This window comes from Mastigoproctus giganteus, chromosome 2 (genome assembly GCF_048544385.1).
Source record: "Mastigoproctus giganteus isolate SK-2022 chromosome 2, ASM4854438v1, whole genome shotgun sequence".
NCBI lineage: Eukaryota > Metazoa > Arthropoda > Arachnida > Uropygi > Thelyphonidae > Mastigoproctus > Mastigoproctus giganteus.
Genome location: NC_143576.1, coordinates 157,553,964 through 157,575,392, shown reverse-complemented (window position 1 = coordinate 157,575,392; position 21,429 = coordinate 157,553,964). Strand labels below are relative to the sequence as shown.

Sequence of the window (21,429 nt, the reverse complement as noted above, 5' to 3'; positions counted from 1 at the left end):
ACTTTTTCCAGAAGAAAGATGCATAAAAGAAAGTAAAACCAAAGACATTGGAATATATAGCACAGAAAAACAACCTCTGGTGAGAAAAAAAAATTGGGCTGATCTTTAGAATAAGGTTCCCCTCTCCAGACTGCCTCAGTCTTAGGGTGTTTATCCCCTTTCCAGCTGTTTTAAAATAGGAAAACGAGTTCCTGATTTTAAAACAGTGGCAAGGGAGATAATACCCTAACTAACACTAATCATAGCAGGTTAGGCATGTCAGTTTGCAAGGGGGACCCTGTTCTAAAGTTTTACCAAAAATTGTAATGAAAGCAAAAAATTTAATTTGTGATATGCACAACTTAGCATAGAAAAGGAATATAAGCAATGAACAAAGCAGCCAGAAAAGATACTAAAAACTTTGTGAAGTCAAAAATTTAATTAGGAAGATAATAGTTTCTCAATATGCATTTGTGAAACTAATGGCTCATGAGAAATAGAAGGAAGGTTGTAGAACAGTAAAAAGAAAAGGAAATGTTCTTCTCCATTATTGTATCCACTATTCTTCTCTGTTTCAATTTTCTTCTCCATATCCTTGAAATTCTCACATCAAGCATAATATTACTACTGTGAGCTCTGGAATATCAGTTCTAAGATTTTCAGAGAATACAAGTTAACAGAAAAACAAAATTCAGTCTTAATCCATAGACCAAGGCTCAGTGTGGGTGAAATGTCAGCACTCCTTTGAAAAACAAAAGACATAACCTTAGAGCCAGAAATGAATACACATTCAGGATCAGTCAGTAACAACTTTCCTAAATTTATTTAAGCATTCTATAGTTAGTTCATTGAGACTTATCTGCATAAATCTTCAACATATATTATAAATTGTAACTATAAACTATAATTATATGTAATATGTAAAGAATTGTTTTACCTAGTAATGCAAGTAGAGAATATTTCTTAGAGAGTGAGAACATCTTCAGAACATTGTCTGAAATTAGAATATTTTTCAAAATAATTTTTCCTCAAGAATTATTTATGATTATTTTACCTGTATAATTTATATTCCTTATTTAAGTATTTGTATTCATAACATATAAATATATATTTTATTATGTGTTTTAATTTTTATTATAAATGACCATTGTTTTATGTGGATTTTTATTTAGAGTTACTTCCTGGGCCTCCAACAAAAGTAACTGTGGATCCTGTATCTCCTACAGAGATAAAAATAATGTGGCGATCGCCTCATCAGTCAGTTTCTGTCACACACTACCAGATTAATGTGACACAATTGCAAGAACTTAGTAGTCTTGATCCATGGGATAGTATCATGGTAAAAATAGTTGCTTGATTATTTTTTTTTGATTAGATAGTTCATATGTTTTTTTTAACATGTGGAAATTATCAATTTAGATTTTCTATACAGTTTGTTACAGCACTAAATGAGCAGCCAATTTTAAGAGTACATTTTATTGTCAATTAATTAAAAATTACCAATAAAATGATCAATATTAGTAATTTTGTGTGTTCTTGGGTTATGATTATTATTGACCTTAATATAAACATTCACTTATACTAATTCCTTGAAAAGAAAATTTTTTTAATATACTAAAAAAAAATCTGAATTTGTTAAGACAATTAATTTAATAAAAATTGAGAATAACATTAATATAAATAAAGGAAAACTGTCAGAAAAATGTTAAATCTATTGTTGAATTCTGCTTTATATCAACAGTCACAATTTAAAAGATCCAGTCACAGACAGTGCCATGAAATCTAATGTCATCAAACCAATCAGTATAATATTCAGAAAATATCAGGATAACTCTGTGACTAAAAAGTTCTAAATGTGGGCTCCCTGTCACTTGTAGCCTCATTCATAACCTTTGAAAGCACAGCTCTTCCTGAAACTTCTTCTTCTTCTTCTTCTTGGTCCTTAGCTGGCAGCTGGGAGAGGCGGTTGGCCACGCAACCAGTATGCTACTGTAGGTGCCGCAGGGTTTCGGACTTGCTCTGTGATGTTCTTCCATACTTTACGATCCATGGCGTCAGTCCTGGCCTGGTTAAGGTCGAGACGTCGGCTCTTCAAGTCATTCCACTTGCTTGGCCCATGTTTTCCTAGGCGCGGTCCGTTGGATGCTCCATTGGGTGGGCCGTTGTCTCCAAAGGAGTGTGGATGGTATTCTGTTCGTGCCCATTCTACATACGTGGCCAAACCATCTAAGCCTTCGCTTCTGGATTTGGTCGGCAATGGTTGGTTGCTGTTGGCATCTGGTGCGGATGGTATCATTAGTGATGCGGTCATGAAGTGAGATGCCCAAAATCTGCCGCAGGCATCGCATTTGGAATACCTCAAGTTTGTTTAAATCTAGCTTGAGACAAATCCATGTTTCTGATCCGTAAAGGAGAATGGGCAGGATCAAAGTCCGGAAGAGTCGGATTTTAGTCTTTGAGGAAATGTTGGTCCTCTTCCATAGACACCATTTGAGCGAGGCGAACGCAGTGGCTGCCTGTCCAATTCTGCTGTGGATTTCCATAGTGGATGCAACTTTCTTCTCCTGGACCAGCGACCCAAGGTATTTAAAGTCCTGCACTTGCTCGATCTGGATGCCTTCGAGATAGATGGTGGCTTGCGACCCATTTGTTGTCAGGGCCTTTGTCTTATCAGCATTGATCTTCAAACCGTATGGCCGGGCAATGCGGGCAATGTCGTAGAGGATGTCCGTGGCTTCAGAGTCGTTACCAGCAAAGATAGCACTATCATCGGCAAACATCAGGTCAGTCACATAGTGATCCTTGTCATATTGTATGCCCCGTCTGTTTCTGAATGCTCGCCTCATAATGGCGTCGACCACGATGTTGAAAAGCAACGGGGAGGCTACATCCCCTTGGTGGACTCCAGTTTGGATGATAAATTCCTCAGATAAATCATTCTGGATGCGCACCTGGCTGGTTAAACCGTTGTATGCAGTTTGATGACTGCATACAATGTTGTATGTGATGACTTTTCGAGGTACATGTTCGACCTGAAACTTAAATTATATAAATCTACTATAAATTAGAAGTTATATGAGGTTTGTCTGAAAAGTAATGCCTCTTATTGCTTAAAATTTTGAAGGAATAGAGATAAATAAAAAAGGAAGAAACATGTAGATAAAAGGTTTCCTTTAATTTGATGTATCATTTTACTCCATATGCCCCACCTAATTTGATATATTTTGTCCAACATTTAAAAAAGTTTTTGTATATCATTCAAATAATATTCATTTGGCTGAGAGACCCCATACACAGCTGCCTATTGTTGTTTATTTGAAGGGTTTTAACATTTAATCTTACATTTTAACTTGCTGGAAGTTATGTGAAATCATAAAAGGGGTCGCATTAAGGATGAAATAGGCTGCCAGCCATATTTAAATTTGAAGCCCCTTTAATATATATACATGTATTACACACATACATATAAATATAAATGCTACATAGGTTTTTATATTTATAAGGTTGGATGACAGAAAAAACTTGTTTTTAGAGAGTTTTATTCATCCATACATTGATACATATTTTTCTGTCATACATAAAAACTTATTATTATTAGAAATTTTTATCACTGCTTTATAAAATATTTACACTGAAAGTGAGGCCCCTCTTTGGGTGAGGCCCCAGCCATGGCCGGTTTGGCTATGGTGTTAATGCGAACCTGTATGAAAGATATTGACAACTTTGTAGCACAATTTTTCCTTAGAGATTTCTTAGAGAATTTTTAATAGAAATAAAAGCTTTCTGAACCAAAAATTTACCTTAGAATGCACTTCATAGTGAACAGAATGGTTTTTGAGTGAAGCCAAGGCAAATGAAAAGGGGATTCAAAATGAGCCTTGCAACAACCAGTGTATTAAAATCATTTCAGTTATTGTAAAATGGTAGAAATGTTATAAGTAAAGATAATAGTCAAAGAAACTGTTTAATATATGAAGAGCAGTGTTTTAGATATTAAGCCATGTATGTGATCTCTAGTTATTGTTAATAGTTATCACATTATTACAGTTAACACAATAATATTCAAATATATTATAAAATATATTATTGTTGTGGTATTAAAGTAGTAAGACATAGTGTCATATTAGATGTCATACAAGATGTCATAGATGTCATACACTATGTCATACAAGACATAGTGTCATGTTTCATTGGGTAACTTGAATTGTGCATTATAAGTAGCCATTAAATAAATTATGTAGCATCATATTAAATATTTCAATTGGGTAACTTGAATCTTGCACTATATCATCATCATCACGAGCCATTTTCAATCCACTGCTGGATGAAGGCCTCTCCAGCAACTTTCCAGTTCCTTCTGTTTTGTGCAATGGCCATCCATTTCATGAATTTCCTGTCCATCTCCATCGTTGTCTTCCAGGTTTTCTTCTAGTTCCTCTTGGGTACCATTCTGTTATTTTCTTAGTCCATCTGTCATCATGTCTTTGAGCTATGTGTCCTGCCCAAGGCCATTTCAGTTCTTTAGTTTTGATAAGAATGTCCTTTACTTGAGTTTGCTGCCTAATCCACGTGTTTCTCTTCTTATCTAACAGTCTGATTCCAATGTAATTCGTTCAGTTCTTCGCTGTGTAGTTCTCAGCTTCTCTTCCATTCTTTTGGTGAGTGCCCAAGTTTCACTTCCATAAGTCTCACTTCCATGGGTTGTTAAGGACACTACTGACGCTATGCTTCTGCAACAGGATCTGGTAAGGTTGAACAGATGGGCTGAGAGGTGGCAAATGAAGTTTAACATTGACAAATGTAAAGTACTACATATGGGAAACAGTAACTCCAGAGCAACGTATCAACTCTGCGGTACTACACTGACAGTGGTGGAGAATGAAAAGGACCTGGGGGTAATTGTGCAGGCAGATATGAAGTTCTCTGAGCAGTGCAGACGAGCTGCAAGAGTAGCTCATGGTGTCTTGTCAATGATATACAGGAATTTTTCTAGCAGGGATAAGGAGGTGATTATTCCCTTGTATAAGGCAATGGTTAGGCCACATCTTGAGTACTGTATACAGGTCTGGAGGCCTCATTGCAAGAAGGATGTAGAGCTGCTGGAACGGGTACAGAGAAGGGCAACAAGATTAGTGAATGGAACAAAGGGTTGCTCTTACGAAGAAAGGCTTAAGTTTTGTAATTTACAGAGTCTGGAGACTAGGCACCGGCGAGGTGATCTGATAGAGGTGTATAAGGCTTTGAATGGTTTGAGCATGCTCAATGCCAATGGGATTCTTCATCTTGCTCAGAATAATCACCTCAGAGGGCATAAATTCAAATTGAGGAAGGACGGATGTCGGATAGATGTGCGGAAATTTGCATTTGGCCAACGGGTGGTTGGTTGTTGGAACCAACTTCCATCACTTGTTGTTGAAGTTGATAGCCTAAACAAATTTAAAGCTCAACTGGACAGGTATATCGAACGAACAGAGGGGTGAAATGGGAGTGGGTTTTTTTTTTTTTTTTTGGCTGATGCTGAATAAGCTTGCTTTCTTGCATCATATGCCTCTACTAATGCTAATGCTAATGCTAAGTCATGGTGGGGAGTATACATTGGTTTGTTATTTTACGTTTCAGACAAATTGGGATATTGCTCCTCAGTATGTGACCATATTTCCTGAATGCTATCCATCCAAAGTTTATTCTTTTCTTGACTTCCAGCTATTTGTCATTATTACAGCTAATGACTTGTCCCAGATATGACTCCACCTTTTCAATTACTGCTCCTTCAATCATTATATCCCTTTCTGTGGCATACTTGTTCATCATTACTTTTGTTTTAGCTATATTCGTCTTTAGTCCAAAATCCTTACTAACTCTGCATAACTGATTAAGATTTTGGGATCGTGGTTTATGACCACAATGTTATCTGCAAATTGTAAATGGTTTAGGTACTCTCCATTCACATTGACTCCTTTCTGTGACCAGTCTAATCTTCTGAAAGCTTCCTCAAGGGCAGCAGTAAACAACTTCGGAGATATTGTGTCTCCTTGTCAATCTCCTTTCTCAGTTTTAAATTTGTTACTGTCTTTGTCTAGTCTAATAAAGGAAGTAGCATTCTCATATATTTTCTTCAAAATCAGAGTGTATGGGTATCTATGCCTTGTCTTTCCAGTGCCCAAAACATTGCCTTATGCTGTATGGAATCAAATGCCTTTTCATAATCCACAAATGCCAGGAGATAAATCAGAAAATTTTTTTTTTTTTTTTTTTATAATGGTGTTTTTTATATTCATTTGTTTTCTCTATTAGCTGTGATATTACATGAAGGTGATCCATAGTTGAGAATCCTGTCCTAAAGCCAGCTTGCTCTTTCAGTTGATTCTCATCAAGTATTCTTTCTAATCTGTAGTAATGACCCTTGTGAACAACTTGTAGATGTGGGATAACAAGCTAATTGGTCTATAATTTCCAATTTCTGATATATCTCCTTTCTTATGCAGCAAAACTATGATTGCATCCTTAGGCATCACACCTTTTCTAATGTATTTTGTGAAGAGTCTTGCCAGGTTTTGTGTCATGTCTCTTCCTCCCAATTTTAACAACTCTACAGTAACTTCATCTTCCCATTTTCTTCAACGCATGTTCTACCTCATCAGGAAGGATGTCGTATATGTTACTAATTTGCGATCCATCTTCCCCACTGCTAGCATCATTCCCTCACTCCTTGTATTATTCTATATAATAGTCTTCTGCTATTTGAATTATGTCTTCTCTGCTATTTATAAGTACACCATCGCTATTCTTCAGTTTCAGTATCATTTGTCTTTCTGTATTACTACTCATGGCTGCTGATTTAAGTCCTTTTTTTCCCCCTTAGTGCTTATTCTACTTTTCTTGTGCTAAATCTTCTTATGTCCTCTATGAGTCTCTTTCTAATGGCTTTGCATAACTCAGTATACTCAATTTTCTCCTTTTCAGTGTTTATCTTGCTCTTCATTTGTTGTCTTCGGTTCATCACGACAAGTGTTTCTTGACTAATTTTTTCTTCTTTAGATTTCTTTTTACCTATAGGTTTCTTGGGCTTTATCACTTTCAGAAAGTTGTAATATTCTTCATTGATATCTTGGTCCTGAGAAGTCTGCAGAATAAATAATATAAGTAGGCACTATAAGTAGGCATTAAATAAATTATTGTATCTGTGAATAATTATCATATTTTAATAAACCATTATTGTCATTTCAGTATGGTGAAAAAATGATCCCCTCTGAAAGTGGACTTCATGGACAAAATGTTACAGCTACAGTACAGTCATCTCAGTCTTTTTTGGTGTGTATGTTATTTTATGTATACTATTACAGTAAAATACATTTAATTTGCATCTATGATTTGATGCACCATAATTATTTAATTATTTGCATGCTTTTCATTTTGCTCCTACACCCTTTTCTTAACTTGCTTTAGAAAAACTTTATTAACATAAGAAATTGCAGTCCACTAAGGATAATTGAAATGCAGATTTTCTTTGAAAGATTTTTCTTTTGTTTATACTATGAGTTTTTTATTTTCCATTAGCATAGTATAACCACTAATAGTGTCCTATTGGAGGCTCTTCATGCTTTCCACTGAGTATATTTTTATTTTATACATTTCCCTGAATGACTTATTTATATATACATCAGTGAATTATAAAATTTAAATCACTGCCCGAGGGACATCAAGTTACATGGTCAACATGTAAAATTATTGTGAACAGATGAAAACATGTATTTCTGAAATCATTTTTCTATAGAAAATAATATAACAGGGCTGATTTATGTTCTGGATCAGACTTTTCATGGTTGTACTTCTTCATATTAATGTTTTCTAAGCATTTTAAAAACTATGATATCAAACTTGATATGTCAATATCATTAATAAATATTGAAACAACAAGGAACCCAATGCAGTACCTGAGATTCAGCTGAACACCAAACCCTCAGTTATCACTAATAATATTAGTTCATGAAGGGCAGTGGCCATTAATAACCATTCTCAATCGTCTGACAGCAAACCATTTCTTTAGCCATAGCAGTAACTTGCCTCTAATTCCACACCGCTCCAATTTGTAGAACAGTAATTTATTTGTAACAGTATTAAATACTTTACAATACTTTACTGAAATCTAAGTAATATGATGTCAAATTTGTTTTTTACATCAAGTTATTTTGTGACTACTTCATAGTAGCTAATGAGATTGTTCAGATGTGATCTACCCTTAATGTTCAGATGTGATCTCTTGTATTCACAGGTAGAGAATACAAGAACATTGCTGAATTTATTAGTTATGTGGTTTCTTATAGTGTAACATGCATGCCTCTGTACCCTTGTACTTAACTGCTTGGCTATAGCCATTAATTCCATTATTATTTTTTCTGGCACAGAACTCAAACCTATTAATCTTTATGTGTGTAATTACTCTCTTTTCCTTTGATCCTTTTTTGTAAATAGGAGAAGTATTTGCACATCTCCAATATTTAGGGATTGCTCCTGAATCCATGGATTCCCATAATTATGGCTTACCATAATTATAACAACATCCTCTTTTGCTGCTTTTAATATAATTGGACAAATTACATCTCAGCTCCAGGTGCCCTATTATACTTTTAACTTCAACAGTTTCTCTCCCACCTTCCTTTCAGTTATCATATATCTGGCATCCCATCTCTAAATATTTACTCAGTTTGTCAGCAACCCATAAAGGAATCCATTAATAGTTATGCCATTATCATGTGGACAATGTAGTTCATTCCTTTCCTTCTAGTGTTAATACAAGCAAAGGATTCTTTGCTTGTATTAACACTTTTTTACATTCTTATTTCTTACATTACTTGTATTACATTCTTAGTCAAAGCCTTCTCTTAATCTGATTTAGCATTCCTAACCCCTTTTAGTACTCTATTGCAGGATACTCTATAATAACTTAGGCATCTGTGGAATTGACTGATATTTAGGTCTAAAACTTGAACAGTATCTTTTAATTGGTATAAAGAGTTTATTAGCTTCTACAGTTACTTCCCATTTCGAATTTGCATTTATTAACAACATCAGTTGGTCCCACTGAAAAAAAATTTAAAATTGTCAAGACAATTGTAATCAACTTTATAAAAACAAAATTCCTTTTCCTGCAAGTGAACAGAAATGATACAAGGGTTGGCAGGATGGTTAATGACAATCATCAGGGTGAGCTACTGTAACATTCTTACAGCATAACATTGACAAGTACAAGGTACTGCACATGGGTAGCAGTAACTCCAGAGTAACTTATCACTGTATGGCACTACATTCAGGGTAGCGGAGAATGAAAAAGACCTGGGGATAATTGTGCAGTAAGGTAAAGAATTCTGTGAGCAGTGCAGACATGCTGCCAGGACAGCTCATGGTGTTTTGTCAGTGATATACAGAAACTTTACTAGCAGAGATAAGGAGGTGATTATCCCTTTGTATATGGTCATGGTTAGGCAACATCTTGAATACTGTGTACAGGTCTGGAGGCCTCACTTTAGGAAGGATGTAGATCTGCTGGAATGGGTGCAGAAAAGGACAACCAAATTGGTGAAGGGAACAAAAGGGTGCACTTACCTAGAAATGCTTCAGTTCTGCAAAGTGGTAATCAATGGACACTGCTCTTCATGGACTAATGTTATTAGTGGAGTCCCTCAGGGTTCAGTGTGGTACATTGTTGTTTTCTGTATTTACTAATGATATTGATGATGGTATATCAGGCTTAATGTCCAAGTTTGCAGACAATACAAAGGTTGGCAGGGCTGTTAATGACACTAATGACAGTACACTGCTGCAACAGGATCTAGAAAAGTTGAGCAGATGGGCTGAGATGTGGCAACTGAAGTTTAACATTGACAAATGTAAAGTACTGCATATTACCACTGTCAGTGTAGTAACTGTGTGTTACTACACTGACAGTGGTAGAGAATGAAAAGTACCTGGGGGTAATTGTGCAGGCAGATATGAAGTTTTCTGAGTGCTGACGGTCTGCAAGAGTAGCTCATGATGTCTTGTCAATGATATACAGGAATTTTTCTAGCAGGGAACTAGACAAACATTTGGAGGTGATTATCCCCTTGTATAAGGCAATGGTTAGACCACACCTTGAGTAATGTATACAGATCTGGAGGCCTCATTTTAAGAAGGATGTACGACTGTTAGAATGAGAACAGAGAAGGGAAACAAGATTAGTGAATGGAACAAAGGGTTGCTTTTATGAAGAAAGGCTTAAATTTTGCAAATTAGTGTCTGGAGACTAGCCATCTGCGAGGTGATCTGATTGATGTATATAAAGCCTTGAATGGTTTGAGCATGCTCAGTGCTGATGGGATTCTTCCTCATGCTCAGAATAATCACCTGAGAGGGCATAAATTCAAATTGAGGAAAGACAGTTGTAGGATAAATGTGTGGACGTTTGCCTTAAGCCAGCATGTGGTTGATTGCTGGAACAAACTTCCATCTGTCGTAGAAGTTGATAGCTTAAATAGCATCAAGGCAGAACTAGACAAACATTTGGAGCAAGTGGATGGGTGAAATTAGATTTTGTTTTTTTTTTTGGCTGATGCTAAATAAGCTTGCTTTCTTGCATCATGTGCCTATGCTAATGCTAACTTTGCTAGCAGGGATAAGGAGGTGATTATCCCTTTGTATACTGTATCATTTTGTATCTTGAATACTGTATACAGGTCTGGAGGCCTCACTTTAGGAAGAATGTAGATCTGCTGGAATGGGTGCAGAAAAGGACAACCAAATTGGTGAAGGGAACAAAAGGGTGCACTTGCCTAGAACTGCTTCAGCTCTGCAAATTGCATTGTATTGAGATCAAGCACCTGTGGAGAAAGCTGATCAAGGTATTTAAAGTCTTAAAGGAAGGATGGTTGCATGATAGATGTGCAGAAGTTTGCCCTCAGCCAATGGGTGGTTGATTATTGTTGGAATAGGCTTCCATCTGTTGTTATGAAAGTGGATGGGTTGAATAAATTTATGGGAGAACTAGACAAATTCTTGGAGGATACAGAGGAACTGTTTTCTTTTGGCTGATGCTATATAAACTTGCTTTCTTGCATCATTTGCCCTTACTACTACTATTACTTATTCTATGTAGTTGGACCAACTGATGATATTACCAGCTGCAAATTCTAAATGGGAAGCATTCAGGGAAGTAATCATAGAAGCTACTAGGCTTCCTCATACCAACTAAGAAATACTATTCAAGGCTTAGACCTAAATGGATGTTAGATGAACTGATGAAAATTGTGGCAGAGAATAAACATGCATGGCATGCATATAAATTACAGGTGATACAGAACCCTGCTCAGAGTGCTAAAAAACTGAATGGATATTTTGCATCTACATTCACACATGAGTAATTCTAGTTCAGGGATACCAGAAGTTTATTAAACTCTAATAAGGAGCTAAATGATTTTGTGATAACTGAAAGGAATGTGAAAGAGAAATTGTTGAAGCTAAACATAAAAAAGATGCCTGGGGTGAATGAAATCTATTAAATTGTATTAAGGAAGGCAGCAAAGGAGGTAAGCAAAGCCTTATTCACAATTATGAGAATATCCTTGGATTCAGTGGAGGTCTCTATGGACTGGAGATGTCCAAATGTATCCCTAATTCACAAAGGGAGATCAAAAGGCAACATGAATAATTGCAGACCTGTTAGCTTAATGTCTGTTCCTGGGAAAATAATGCAGTCACTGGTTAATAAAGTAATGCAGGATCATCTAGACTCGAATGCAGTTATACTCAATTATATCTAGTCACAGCATGGATTTGTTAAGAAGTGGTCTTATCTGACCAATCTGATTAGAATTGGATGCAAAAAAATAATTTTGATATCATATACAGGTAGCCCTCGATTTACGTTGGGGTTAGGTTCCTGGGGAGATAGGCGCAAATGGAATCATTTATACAGTGGAGTCAATCGGAAATTTCAGGGTTAGGTTTTGGGCACCAAAAATATTACCTACCACTTTGTATTGATTGTTTTATTTTATTACCATTCTCCATAGTTGTAGTAATAGTCGATGGAGGCATATTCATAGCCCTACACAGGGCGACTTTCACCAGATTCCATCCTCCGAATATTGCACTAGGATTCAATGAACTTCTTTTACCAGACATGGCATCTCTTTATTATATTAAATTAAAAACTTTATAACGTGATTGGCAAAAACTGCACACGGATATCACTATTATTATTATTTAATTTATTAATAGCACAATTAATAAAAAATGTTGGCGTAATAAATTTCCGACACATGTAAATAGCGTAAACAACAATCCACTGAATGCTTCACCGCATGGACCTTTAGCACCTGCATATGCGAGTGGCTACTTTGAGGGCTGGAATCTTTCTCGTCTCTGATAAGGATGTGCTAATTGCTGATTGGCTCAGATTGTCCTAAATCACATGAACAGTGTATGATACATAGCACAGGATGATGCAGATAAATTTTGTCCGACGATTTTAAACTTTCAATTTATAAAAAAATTTCAAAAAAAAAAAAATGCTAAAATTAATAAATAAATAAATAAAAATAAAAATGCCATTGTGGTTAGTGATCAGCACTATTGCAAATCAGCACAAATAGACCAGCACAAAATGTGGGCTACCTGTACTTGGATTTCAGAAAGGCTTTTGATACTGTTGCACATAAAAGTCTACTGTACAAACTAGAACAATATGGCATTAAGGGCAAGTTACTGCAATGGATAAAGGGATGGTTGAGTGGGAGAAGACAAAGAGTGGTTATTAATGGACACTGCTCTTCATGGACTAATGTTATCAGTGTAGTCCCCCAGGGTTCAGTGCTGGGACCATTGTTGTTTTCAATATTTATTAATGATACTGATGGAGGTATATCAGGCTTAATGTCTAAGTTTGCGGATGATACAAAGATGGCAGGGTAGTTTGTGACAGTAAACAGGGCAAGCTATAGCAGGATCTTGAAAAATTAGGTCAATGGACTGAGAAATGGAATTTGAAGTTTAACTATAAATTATTACCCATATGCAAGATTCTGCAGATGGGTAGTAATCCCAGATTAAGATTCCATTACATACTGGAGCAATTTTTAAAAGTTTACTTCAGTTTTTGTTGTAGTTAGCCAATCTTGTGTAGGAGTAGGAGCTTTGCCACCTTGCTTTGAGTTACTGTGAGATTTTTTAGACTGCACAGCACAGAATGGATGGGTGAAATGGGAAGGTTTTTTTTTGGCTGATGCTGTATAAGTGTGCTTTCTTGCATCATATGCACTAATGCTAATGCAGATTGGCTCATAAATGCATATATCATACAGACAGAATACACACATAGGTCACTTCAGCTGGAGGGAGTGGGTCTTTCCCCACAAGGTTAAGTTTTTCTGTATGCACAATATGTAAATTGAGGTGCGAACACAGAGTTGTGCAGATATAATACATAGTGAACCATGTGAACTCAAGTGCCTAAAATAGCATATTGACCGGAGTAGTTGAGGCACCAAAAACTTATAAATGATAATAACTAAATCTAGATATTCTTTTCATATCTGATATTTATTTTAGCTTCTGCCCTGTAAAATTTGTTATTAATTATAACTTACTTATATTCTTAATATATTAGTTAAATATCTTAATATATTCTTTTGTCTGTATATTTTTAGCTCCCTGCATATTAGGAGAATTAAATAGTAGTACCTTTCACATGGCATGCTTTTTTTGAAGAAGAATTCAAGAAAGTTACTGTGAAATAATATATATATATATTGTATTTATAAGAGGTTGAAGAGGAATATTACAATATATTTAATTTAAATGGTTTATGGACCAGCGACACTGTCATTTTTAGTAAAATGAACCCAGTGACCATAATGGATATATAAGTTGGTAGATTGAGAGGAAGAGAATAGGTAACGAGCTAGCAAAATGGGAATTGGAACTATGGAAAACCTAGAAGGTACAAGAAAAATAAAAAAAATAAGTACTTAATGCTGAAAATCCTATGATTTCAGCATCTTCGTCAAGTGTATACCTCCTGTGGTTTAGGTGGTATACTCTTTGTTTCTGACATGAAATATACATAGCACATGGTAAAAATGGTGAACCAATTTTGAATTTAGCAGTAGTGGAAGTAAGACCAAAAAAGTAGCAATAAGCTGGGTACTGGCGCCTCCATAGTCAGGTGGGTAGGAGCGGCAGTGCGTAGCACACGCTTCTTGATTAGACCGGGGTTCAAGCCCGTGACCACCAAATACGGAGGATGTGGAAAGGTCAGGGAACGACTACTGCATATCCCAGGAGCAATATGGCCTTAGTTGCTAATACTCCTAAAAACCAAATAACAAACAAACAAAACAAAGCTGGGTACCCTGGGTCAGCCATGAAATATATGTATGCCTTTTTTTTATCACCACATTTAGGCCTAACCTCGCTACCACTAGTATATTTCATGTATTTCACTACATATATTTCATGTCAGAAACAGAGGCCTTGCTTATTGCTGTCTTTCCTGTGGTTTCGACGGGATGACCCTTGAAGACGACATTGAAATCATTGGGTTTTCAGCATTAAGTATTTTTATTTTATTATTTTTTGTACCTTCTGTGTCTTCCGTAGTGTTCCATCTCTGGTTTTGCTAGCTCATTTCTTACTCTCTTTTGCTTGTTCGACTAACTTACACACACACTAATTTTTTTCTACATGTCGTGGTCACAGGCAGTGGTATAGGTTTAACTAACAGGAGGAAATTTAAATAAGGAATTAGGATATATATATGTGTGTGTGTGCAGGCACTATATATATAATTTTTTTTTTTTTTTTTTGCCACACTCTATTAATTCAAAACAGAATTTAAATAATTTAAGGTTTTCAAGTTAAAGGAAAAAATTTAACAACTTTTAAAATGAAATGAAAAATTTTTTTTTCTAGGTTGACGGTAACAAAACATCATTTATGATTAGTGATTTGCAACCAACTACCATATATGAAATTCAGATGTTGTCACTGAATGATCATGGCAGTAGCCTACCCACATATGCAATTAGAGTATTGACTCTGGATCCACAAAATATAACAACATACACTAATGAACAACCTGTGACTACTTTGCCTAATATAACAAGTTGCTGTGAAAGTCGTGGAGTTCCAGTTGGTCGCTGTCTACGCAGCCTTTGTGATCCTTCTAGAGCTGAAGAGACGCGGTAAGATCACCTTGTGATAATTATATTACAGTTTCTGTTATTCCAGATCATCTTACTTATCTCTCTAAAGAAATAAAATTAAAACTGAAGTGAATTTTAGTTTACTTTTTAAAATGTTCAGCTACTATGTCCAGTGTTTACTTTACACTGGACATCGTAGCAAAACATGAATACTATGAGAGTCGGTTAAAAAAAAAAGTGAAGAAATTTTTATCTAAGAAATCCATATGGAGCTTAGTAGTGGAAAATTTTATTAATATTCTGTTTGTTATTGAATGAATAAATTAAGAATTCCAGTTGATTATTGAAGAAGAGTATTATTCCATCATTTAGTTCTCGAATTATATTTGCATTTCTGCTTTGTTTATCATTTGTTTTATCAGTAAGGGTATCCAAGACAAGATTTTGTAGCTCCGGTGAATGCTAAGTTTTTAATTATATTTAGCCATTTTATTGACTTAATTGTTATATTAAATTACAAGTCGCTTATAGACCCTGTCAAGCTCCCTGGTTTATTTTGAATATACGGACTGATAGATTAACAGTAGCTGCTGGCAGAGGTGAATGCAATTCTTGCACTGCTTCTATTGGAATGAGCAGCAGCCTAGAAAACAAGGTGCAGGCGATTCCAGAGACTGCTGGGAGTCATGCAGATCAAGTAAATACATGGGCTGTGTTAGGGTAGCTAAAAATAGGAACAGGTGCATGTATACTTGCATGTACACCAATGCTGGAAGTTTGGTTAATACATTTGATGAATTTGAAGTGTTGGTATCAACATCAAAGGCAGCTATTGTTGGGATATCAGAGACGTGGTGTCACACAGATATAAGGAATGCAGAAATGGAATTTTGGGAGTACAATGTGTACAGGAAGGACAGACAGGATAGGAAGGGAGGAGGAGTTATGCTATTAGTTAAGAAACACATAAACTCCAAGTAAGTACAGCCAGTCAACATGGCTGGACAGAGCAGTGTCGAGTCAGTTTCGTGTGACATAAGCACTGGGAAGGTAAAATTGAGAGCAGGAGTGTGTTATAGGCTTAATGACTCTGATGAGTATAATAAACAACTATACAGAGAAATAGAGTGGCCAGTAAATCAGAGTATCTTATAATGGGGGATTTTAATTTCCCAGATATTTACTGGAATTTGTGGGTTTTTCACTCACACACTAGCAAGGCTTGTGTGGATTTATTGGATGATTGTTTTCTACAGCAGCATGTTTGCGAGGCAACTAGAGGGAGTAATACTCTTGATCTGATTATCAGTAGTGATTCTTCATGCATTAAGAATCTGCAGATAAAGAAACCACTAGGTGGCAGTGATCACAGTGTGCTGAAGTAGGATTTACTCAAAGAGGTAACTACCATCGGGGTAAAGGGAAGAGTGTTTGCTTTCGTAAAGGTGATTACGGCGGTCTGAGACAGTATTTAAATTCTGTATGGTGGGACCAGCTGATGATGATAACAACAGCAAAATCAAAATGGGAAGCATTCAAAGAATTAATCTTGGAAGCTACTAGGCTTTTCATACCAACTAAGAAATATTGTTCAAGGTTTAGGCCTAAATGGATGTCAGATGAAAATTACCTCACTGTTAGGAAAGTTGGATTGGAGAAAGTCAAGTTTCAAAGAATTCCAATGATAGAGGCAACAGATGAATTTGACAGAATGTAGTAGTGAGATTTTAATTCAGAGAAATCAAAAATAGATTCCAAATTACCAAGTCTTTGCCAGGGAATATCAGAATGGACATATGTACAACTATCACTTTTGAAGCAAAAGGAATTATACAGTGAATAATTCAGACAACTGAGATGTGCAGTGGTTGAATCAACTGATTACTGAGATTCTGTCAGAAAAAATTCATGGGGTTTGGCAGACTGTAAGTGGAAATGGACATCATTGAGATTTGAACTGAGACCATGTATATTTGCGCAATGAACGAGGAAGTGTTTTGGAGGTTTGGATCTTTTCGCAGATAAGTTTGTTCTATTAGTTCAACATTTCTTGATGTATTCAGTAGTAAGAAAAGGCTGGAAGGACATGCTGTATGAAGTAATGAAATATTTGGATGTGGCATATACATGGTAAAAATATATCCACCTCCTTGACATATCATGGCCTTGGCAATATCCCCCACCACATACACACTACTTGGATTCCCTCCAGTCATTATCTGGCAGCGTAGAGGCAGTGGGATTTTACACTAGCTGATCTGGAAGCCTCCTAGAGTGTTACCGATAGGTTCGGTCTGGTGGACTATATAGCGGCTGGCCTTTGAACACCGTTTTAGAGCTTTACCCATGGCAAGATCCAATCTTCCTTACAGGAAAATTGGATCTTGCCATGTTTTCCCTCATAACTTAAAAAGACATCAATCATACTACATGATGGAAGAGATGGGAGGGTTGCTAGAGCTTTGCTATGGAGACTTAACATGGGTTCCACCACTTCGTCTCCAATAAAGAAAGTGGTTGTATTGTACCGGTTCATGAGAGTCATCTTCCACCTAGTACTGACTTGTAACATAAAGCGGTGGCATTTCTCCATGTGGTGCGGGTGCCACACCTTGACCTCTGCTTACGTTGCCTTGCATCTGGGTGGTGGTCACCTCCTGTATGCTAGGTTCCGTATTTCAGGACTTGCATTTAGGAGTTATATTCAGGGTTACTAACATTCCCACCATCTTGAAGGTTTAAGCAGAGGATATGACTGTCACAGACTGGACTTTGCCGAAATTAGGTCCACTTGACTTGAGTGTCACCCAAATATCAGTTCCATTAGCATTTTAGACTCCCGGGTAGCAAGCCCAACTTTACATACCTGAGAGAATGTCAGTGACAACCACAAGGACCAATCTTTTTACTTTCTAACCATTACCATATAGTATACACACAATTCTATTTGTCTGTTGTTATTTTTTTTCTGGCCCTGGTCATTTTTGTTAACTGCGTGCTAAAAAAAAAATGAGCTTGTTTTCAATGTTTGTGACTCAGTTTAGATTACAACATGCTGTGCTGTGTCGTGCCAATACATAATGGCTAAAAGTAACGTTACCTACAGTTCTGGGATTGCACTTTTATCACAAAGAGTTTAATAATTTTGTGCAATAATATTTAATTTAATTAGAATTGTCTTTTGCAGATCGGTATTCTCATTTGCAGATACATATACAGTAAACCCTTGATTTTATAATCTAAAAGGGTGAAAGTGGTTGGCCTTTAGTGAATGTCCTTTATATATTTAAACAGTTTACTTTGTTTATGTATGTACATTATGTATATGCTGAAATAAAGAAATATAAAAATATAACAATAAAAAACAACCTTTTATGTACCTGGACTTTATTGGTTGATGCATAGTACATAATTAGTAGACAAAAATTTACCATGTAGTGGTGCCCAGGAAAACTTTGTTCAGAGTGGGAGATAAGAAGCCAAAGTTGAGGCATTAGTAAATTTTCAGAGTCAGATCCCTTAAAAACTCTTGAAGCCTAGCCTTGCTTTTTACAATATCTGGCAGATTTTTTTTCCATGCCTCATAGATGTAGGAAATTGACACAACTGAGTCTAACCTCTCTAACAGCTTTAATTTCTGCACAACACTCAGATGCACACGCTTTCTCTTTTCACTAGTTTTCTTAGGTTTGTGATGATACACTGTTAGTGAGGTTATAATATAAAGAAATAGGATGCAATGTGATAATGAGCTTATCCATAAACAGACTGTGACACTTGCTGTTGGCTACCATGGTTTACGAGTTCTTAGTTTTCCTATTTCATAATACAGTGTGGTGGTCACCTCCTGTATTATGATCCAGTTTAATTAAATCCAAGGTCCACAAAATTGAGGGTTTACTGTATATTGTTTTTTTTTTTTGCTTATTTATCATCATTTTTATCTATAATCATGTAATAAATAGCAATTATTAATTTTATTAGACTCTCTGATATCATGGTATGTGCTCCATGGGCTAATATCACTTTTGAGTGCATGGCTGGAGGTGTGGACCACTCCCAGTGCTGTCACCACAGAGGTCTTCCAGATATCTGTATGGATTTTTGTCGTGGCAATGTAACCCAGTTAGATTTCAGACATTTTGTGTGTCTAGAACACATGAGTGTTTATGGAAATTGCTTGCTTGAACATTATGGAGTTTTACCAGGGCCTCCACAAGATCTCATGGTTACCATAATTCATCCCAATTGGGCAGTTCTCCAGTGGAAAGAACCAAGGTAAGCATTGAATATTTAGTTGAAACTTGATCCTTGCTTTGTGAATGCTAATTTATTTTGTAGAAAACAATCAGAGCAGAGATGAAGTATTTCTGTGCCCAAAGCAGTTACTCAGTTCACTCCCCACTCTCTTCCACCTAACTATATAATTTTAATTTACACCATTAAATGTTTTAAACCTTGTTTCTGAGGCAGGTGCCTCATCCCAGCTCTGGAAAGAAGAATATATTAAAGAATAAAAATTATTTTTATTATATCATTTATCTGTTATTCCTAATTTGCAGCTATTCTAATATTATATGCTTAAAACCCTTTAAAACATTGTAATAATTAGGAACACTACATATCACTAAAATAAATAGATATAAATATTCTTCTGTATTATGATTTACCAATAAATAAATAAAAACAAATAGACACAAATATTATTTGTCAATTAATAAAAAAAAACAAATATGATTTGTAACTAAATAAATAAAAACAAATAGAAATGGTTAACACTGTTGATATTGTTTGTTGTTAATGAATTAAACTGTTGTGTTAAACCGGTGCTGTTATTCTTTTCAATGGTTTTGAATGAATTGGATAAATGAGTACTATAATTTGGAAATAGTTGACTTTAGCAGGATAGCTTTTCTATATTTGTTTTTTAAATATTTTTACTTAGAATTTTACATTTGAGTTTAATATTTTGAATTTAAATTTCTTATTGCAGAACTCTGAAGTCCTTTTATTTTAGTTAATTTAAATTAAGTATGTGTCTTGCTGATATTTGACAGGAGGACTTATATAGAGGAGAACTCCTATAATAATACTTCTACCAATTACATTTATAAATTATTATATACAGTAAAGCATCATTTATCTGGAATAATTGGTCAGACCTCTTCCAGATAACCAAATTTTCCGGATAATCTTACCATAAAAGTTATCTGGAAAATTTTAATTATTTAATTAAATAAATTAAAATTATTTAATTCTAATTCTAATTATTTAATTAAATAAATTAAAATTATTTAATTCAAATTCTAATTATTTAATTTTAAATAAATTTAATCTTACCTTACAATTAAATTAAATAATTAAGATTAATTAAATAAAAAAAATATAAACTATTCTCAGAAAACAGAAACATCCATCTCCAGATATTTTTATGATTTTTATACAAAACAGAAAAATTAGAAAGATTTTTAAATGCTCTCGGTTTTTTCCACTTACTGATAATGAGCATGGACAATCTGTGTGCCCCAATGACATTTACACACATAGCAACTGTAACTCACTGTTTTCTTATCTTAGAACCTGGTGCAGGCATTTCTCTTTTAGTGGCTAGGGTTTTTCTCAGTAATTCTTTCCATAATAAGCCTGTCTCAACAACATTATAAATATTTTCTTCGATAGTATGAATCAGAGCTGTAATACTCAATATGTTCTACGTTGATAATATTAGTAAATTAATAAGAGGAGTTTACCTCAATATAGTACGTGGAACACTTCCGTGTGATACCCTCCAGAAATTAAAACGGAAAAAACGAAAAAATCGACAACTTACCAATATATTAAAGTAAAATATAAATAATTAAATAATCAATTTAACTCAATTCAAAACAATTAAAATTCAAATTAACGCAATTAAAAGAATCTAACGAAAATATTCAAAACGATTTTCCTTCCTGAAGCTGACAATGCTTTTCGACCGACTGTCGTGATCACAGGAATGAAAATTACCGAATCAGGCTAAACCTGCACCTTAAATAGTGATTATGTGTCTTCGCGCATGCGCGTAAAGGTCCACGCATCGGAGATCAAATATGGCCGCCGAACATTAACAGAATTCTCGTGTAATTTAATTTCAACGGTTTCTGCAATTAATAGTCGCGTATAATTACGTTGAACGTTAAGTATTTTGGCCTCGTTAAATAAAAAAGTATGTTTTTCGTTAATGGCATGAAAGGCTAATTCTGACGCTGCTGAACGAGAAGCACGAACTGAG

At 35.3% G+C, this 21,429-nt stretch overlaps 1 protein-coding gene across 2 annotated transcripts in view; it reads left to right on the top strand.

Annotated features, from left to right (window-relative positions):
• Positions 1-21,429, top strand: part of LOC150089688 (Ig-like and fibronectin type-III domain-containing protein 1) — a 337,470-nt gene that overhangs the window by 166,225 nt on the left and 149,816 nt on the right. For both annotated transcript variants that reach the window (XM_090389599.1, XM_090389600.1), the window contains 4 exons: positions 1,152-1,318; positions 7,207-7,290; positions 14,926-15,197; positions 19,143-19,436. In XM_090389599.1, coding sequence (XP_090245725.1) covers positions 1,152-1,318; positions 7,207-7,290; positions 14,926-15,197; positions 19,143-19,436 — 817 coding nt within the window. The remainder of the gene's footprint in view (positions 1-1,151; positions 1,319-7,206; positions 7,291-14,925; positions 15,198-19,142; positions 19,437-21,429) is intronic.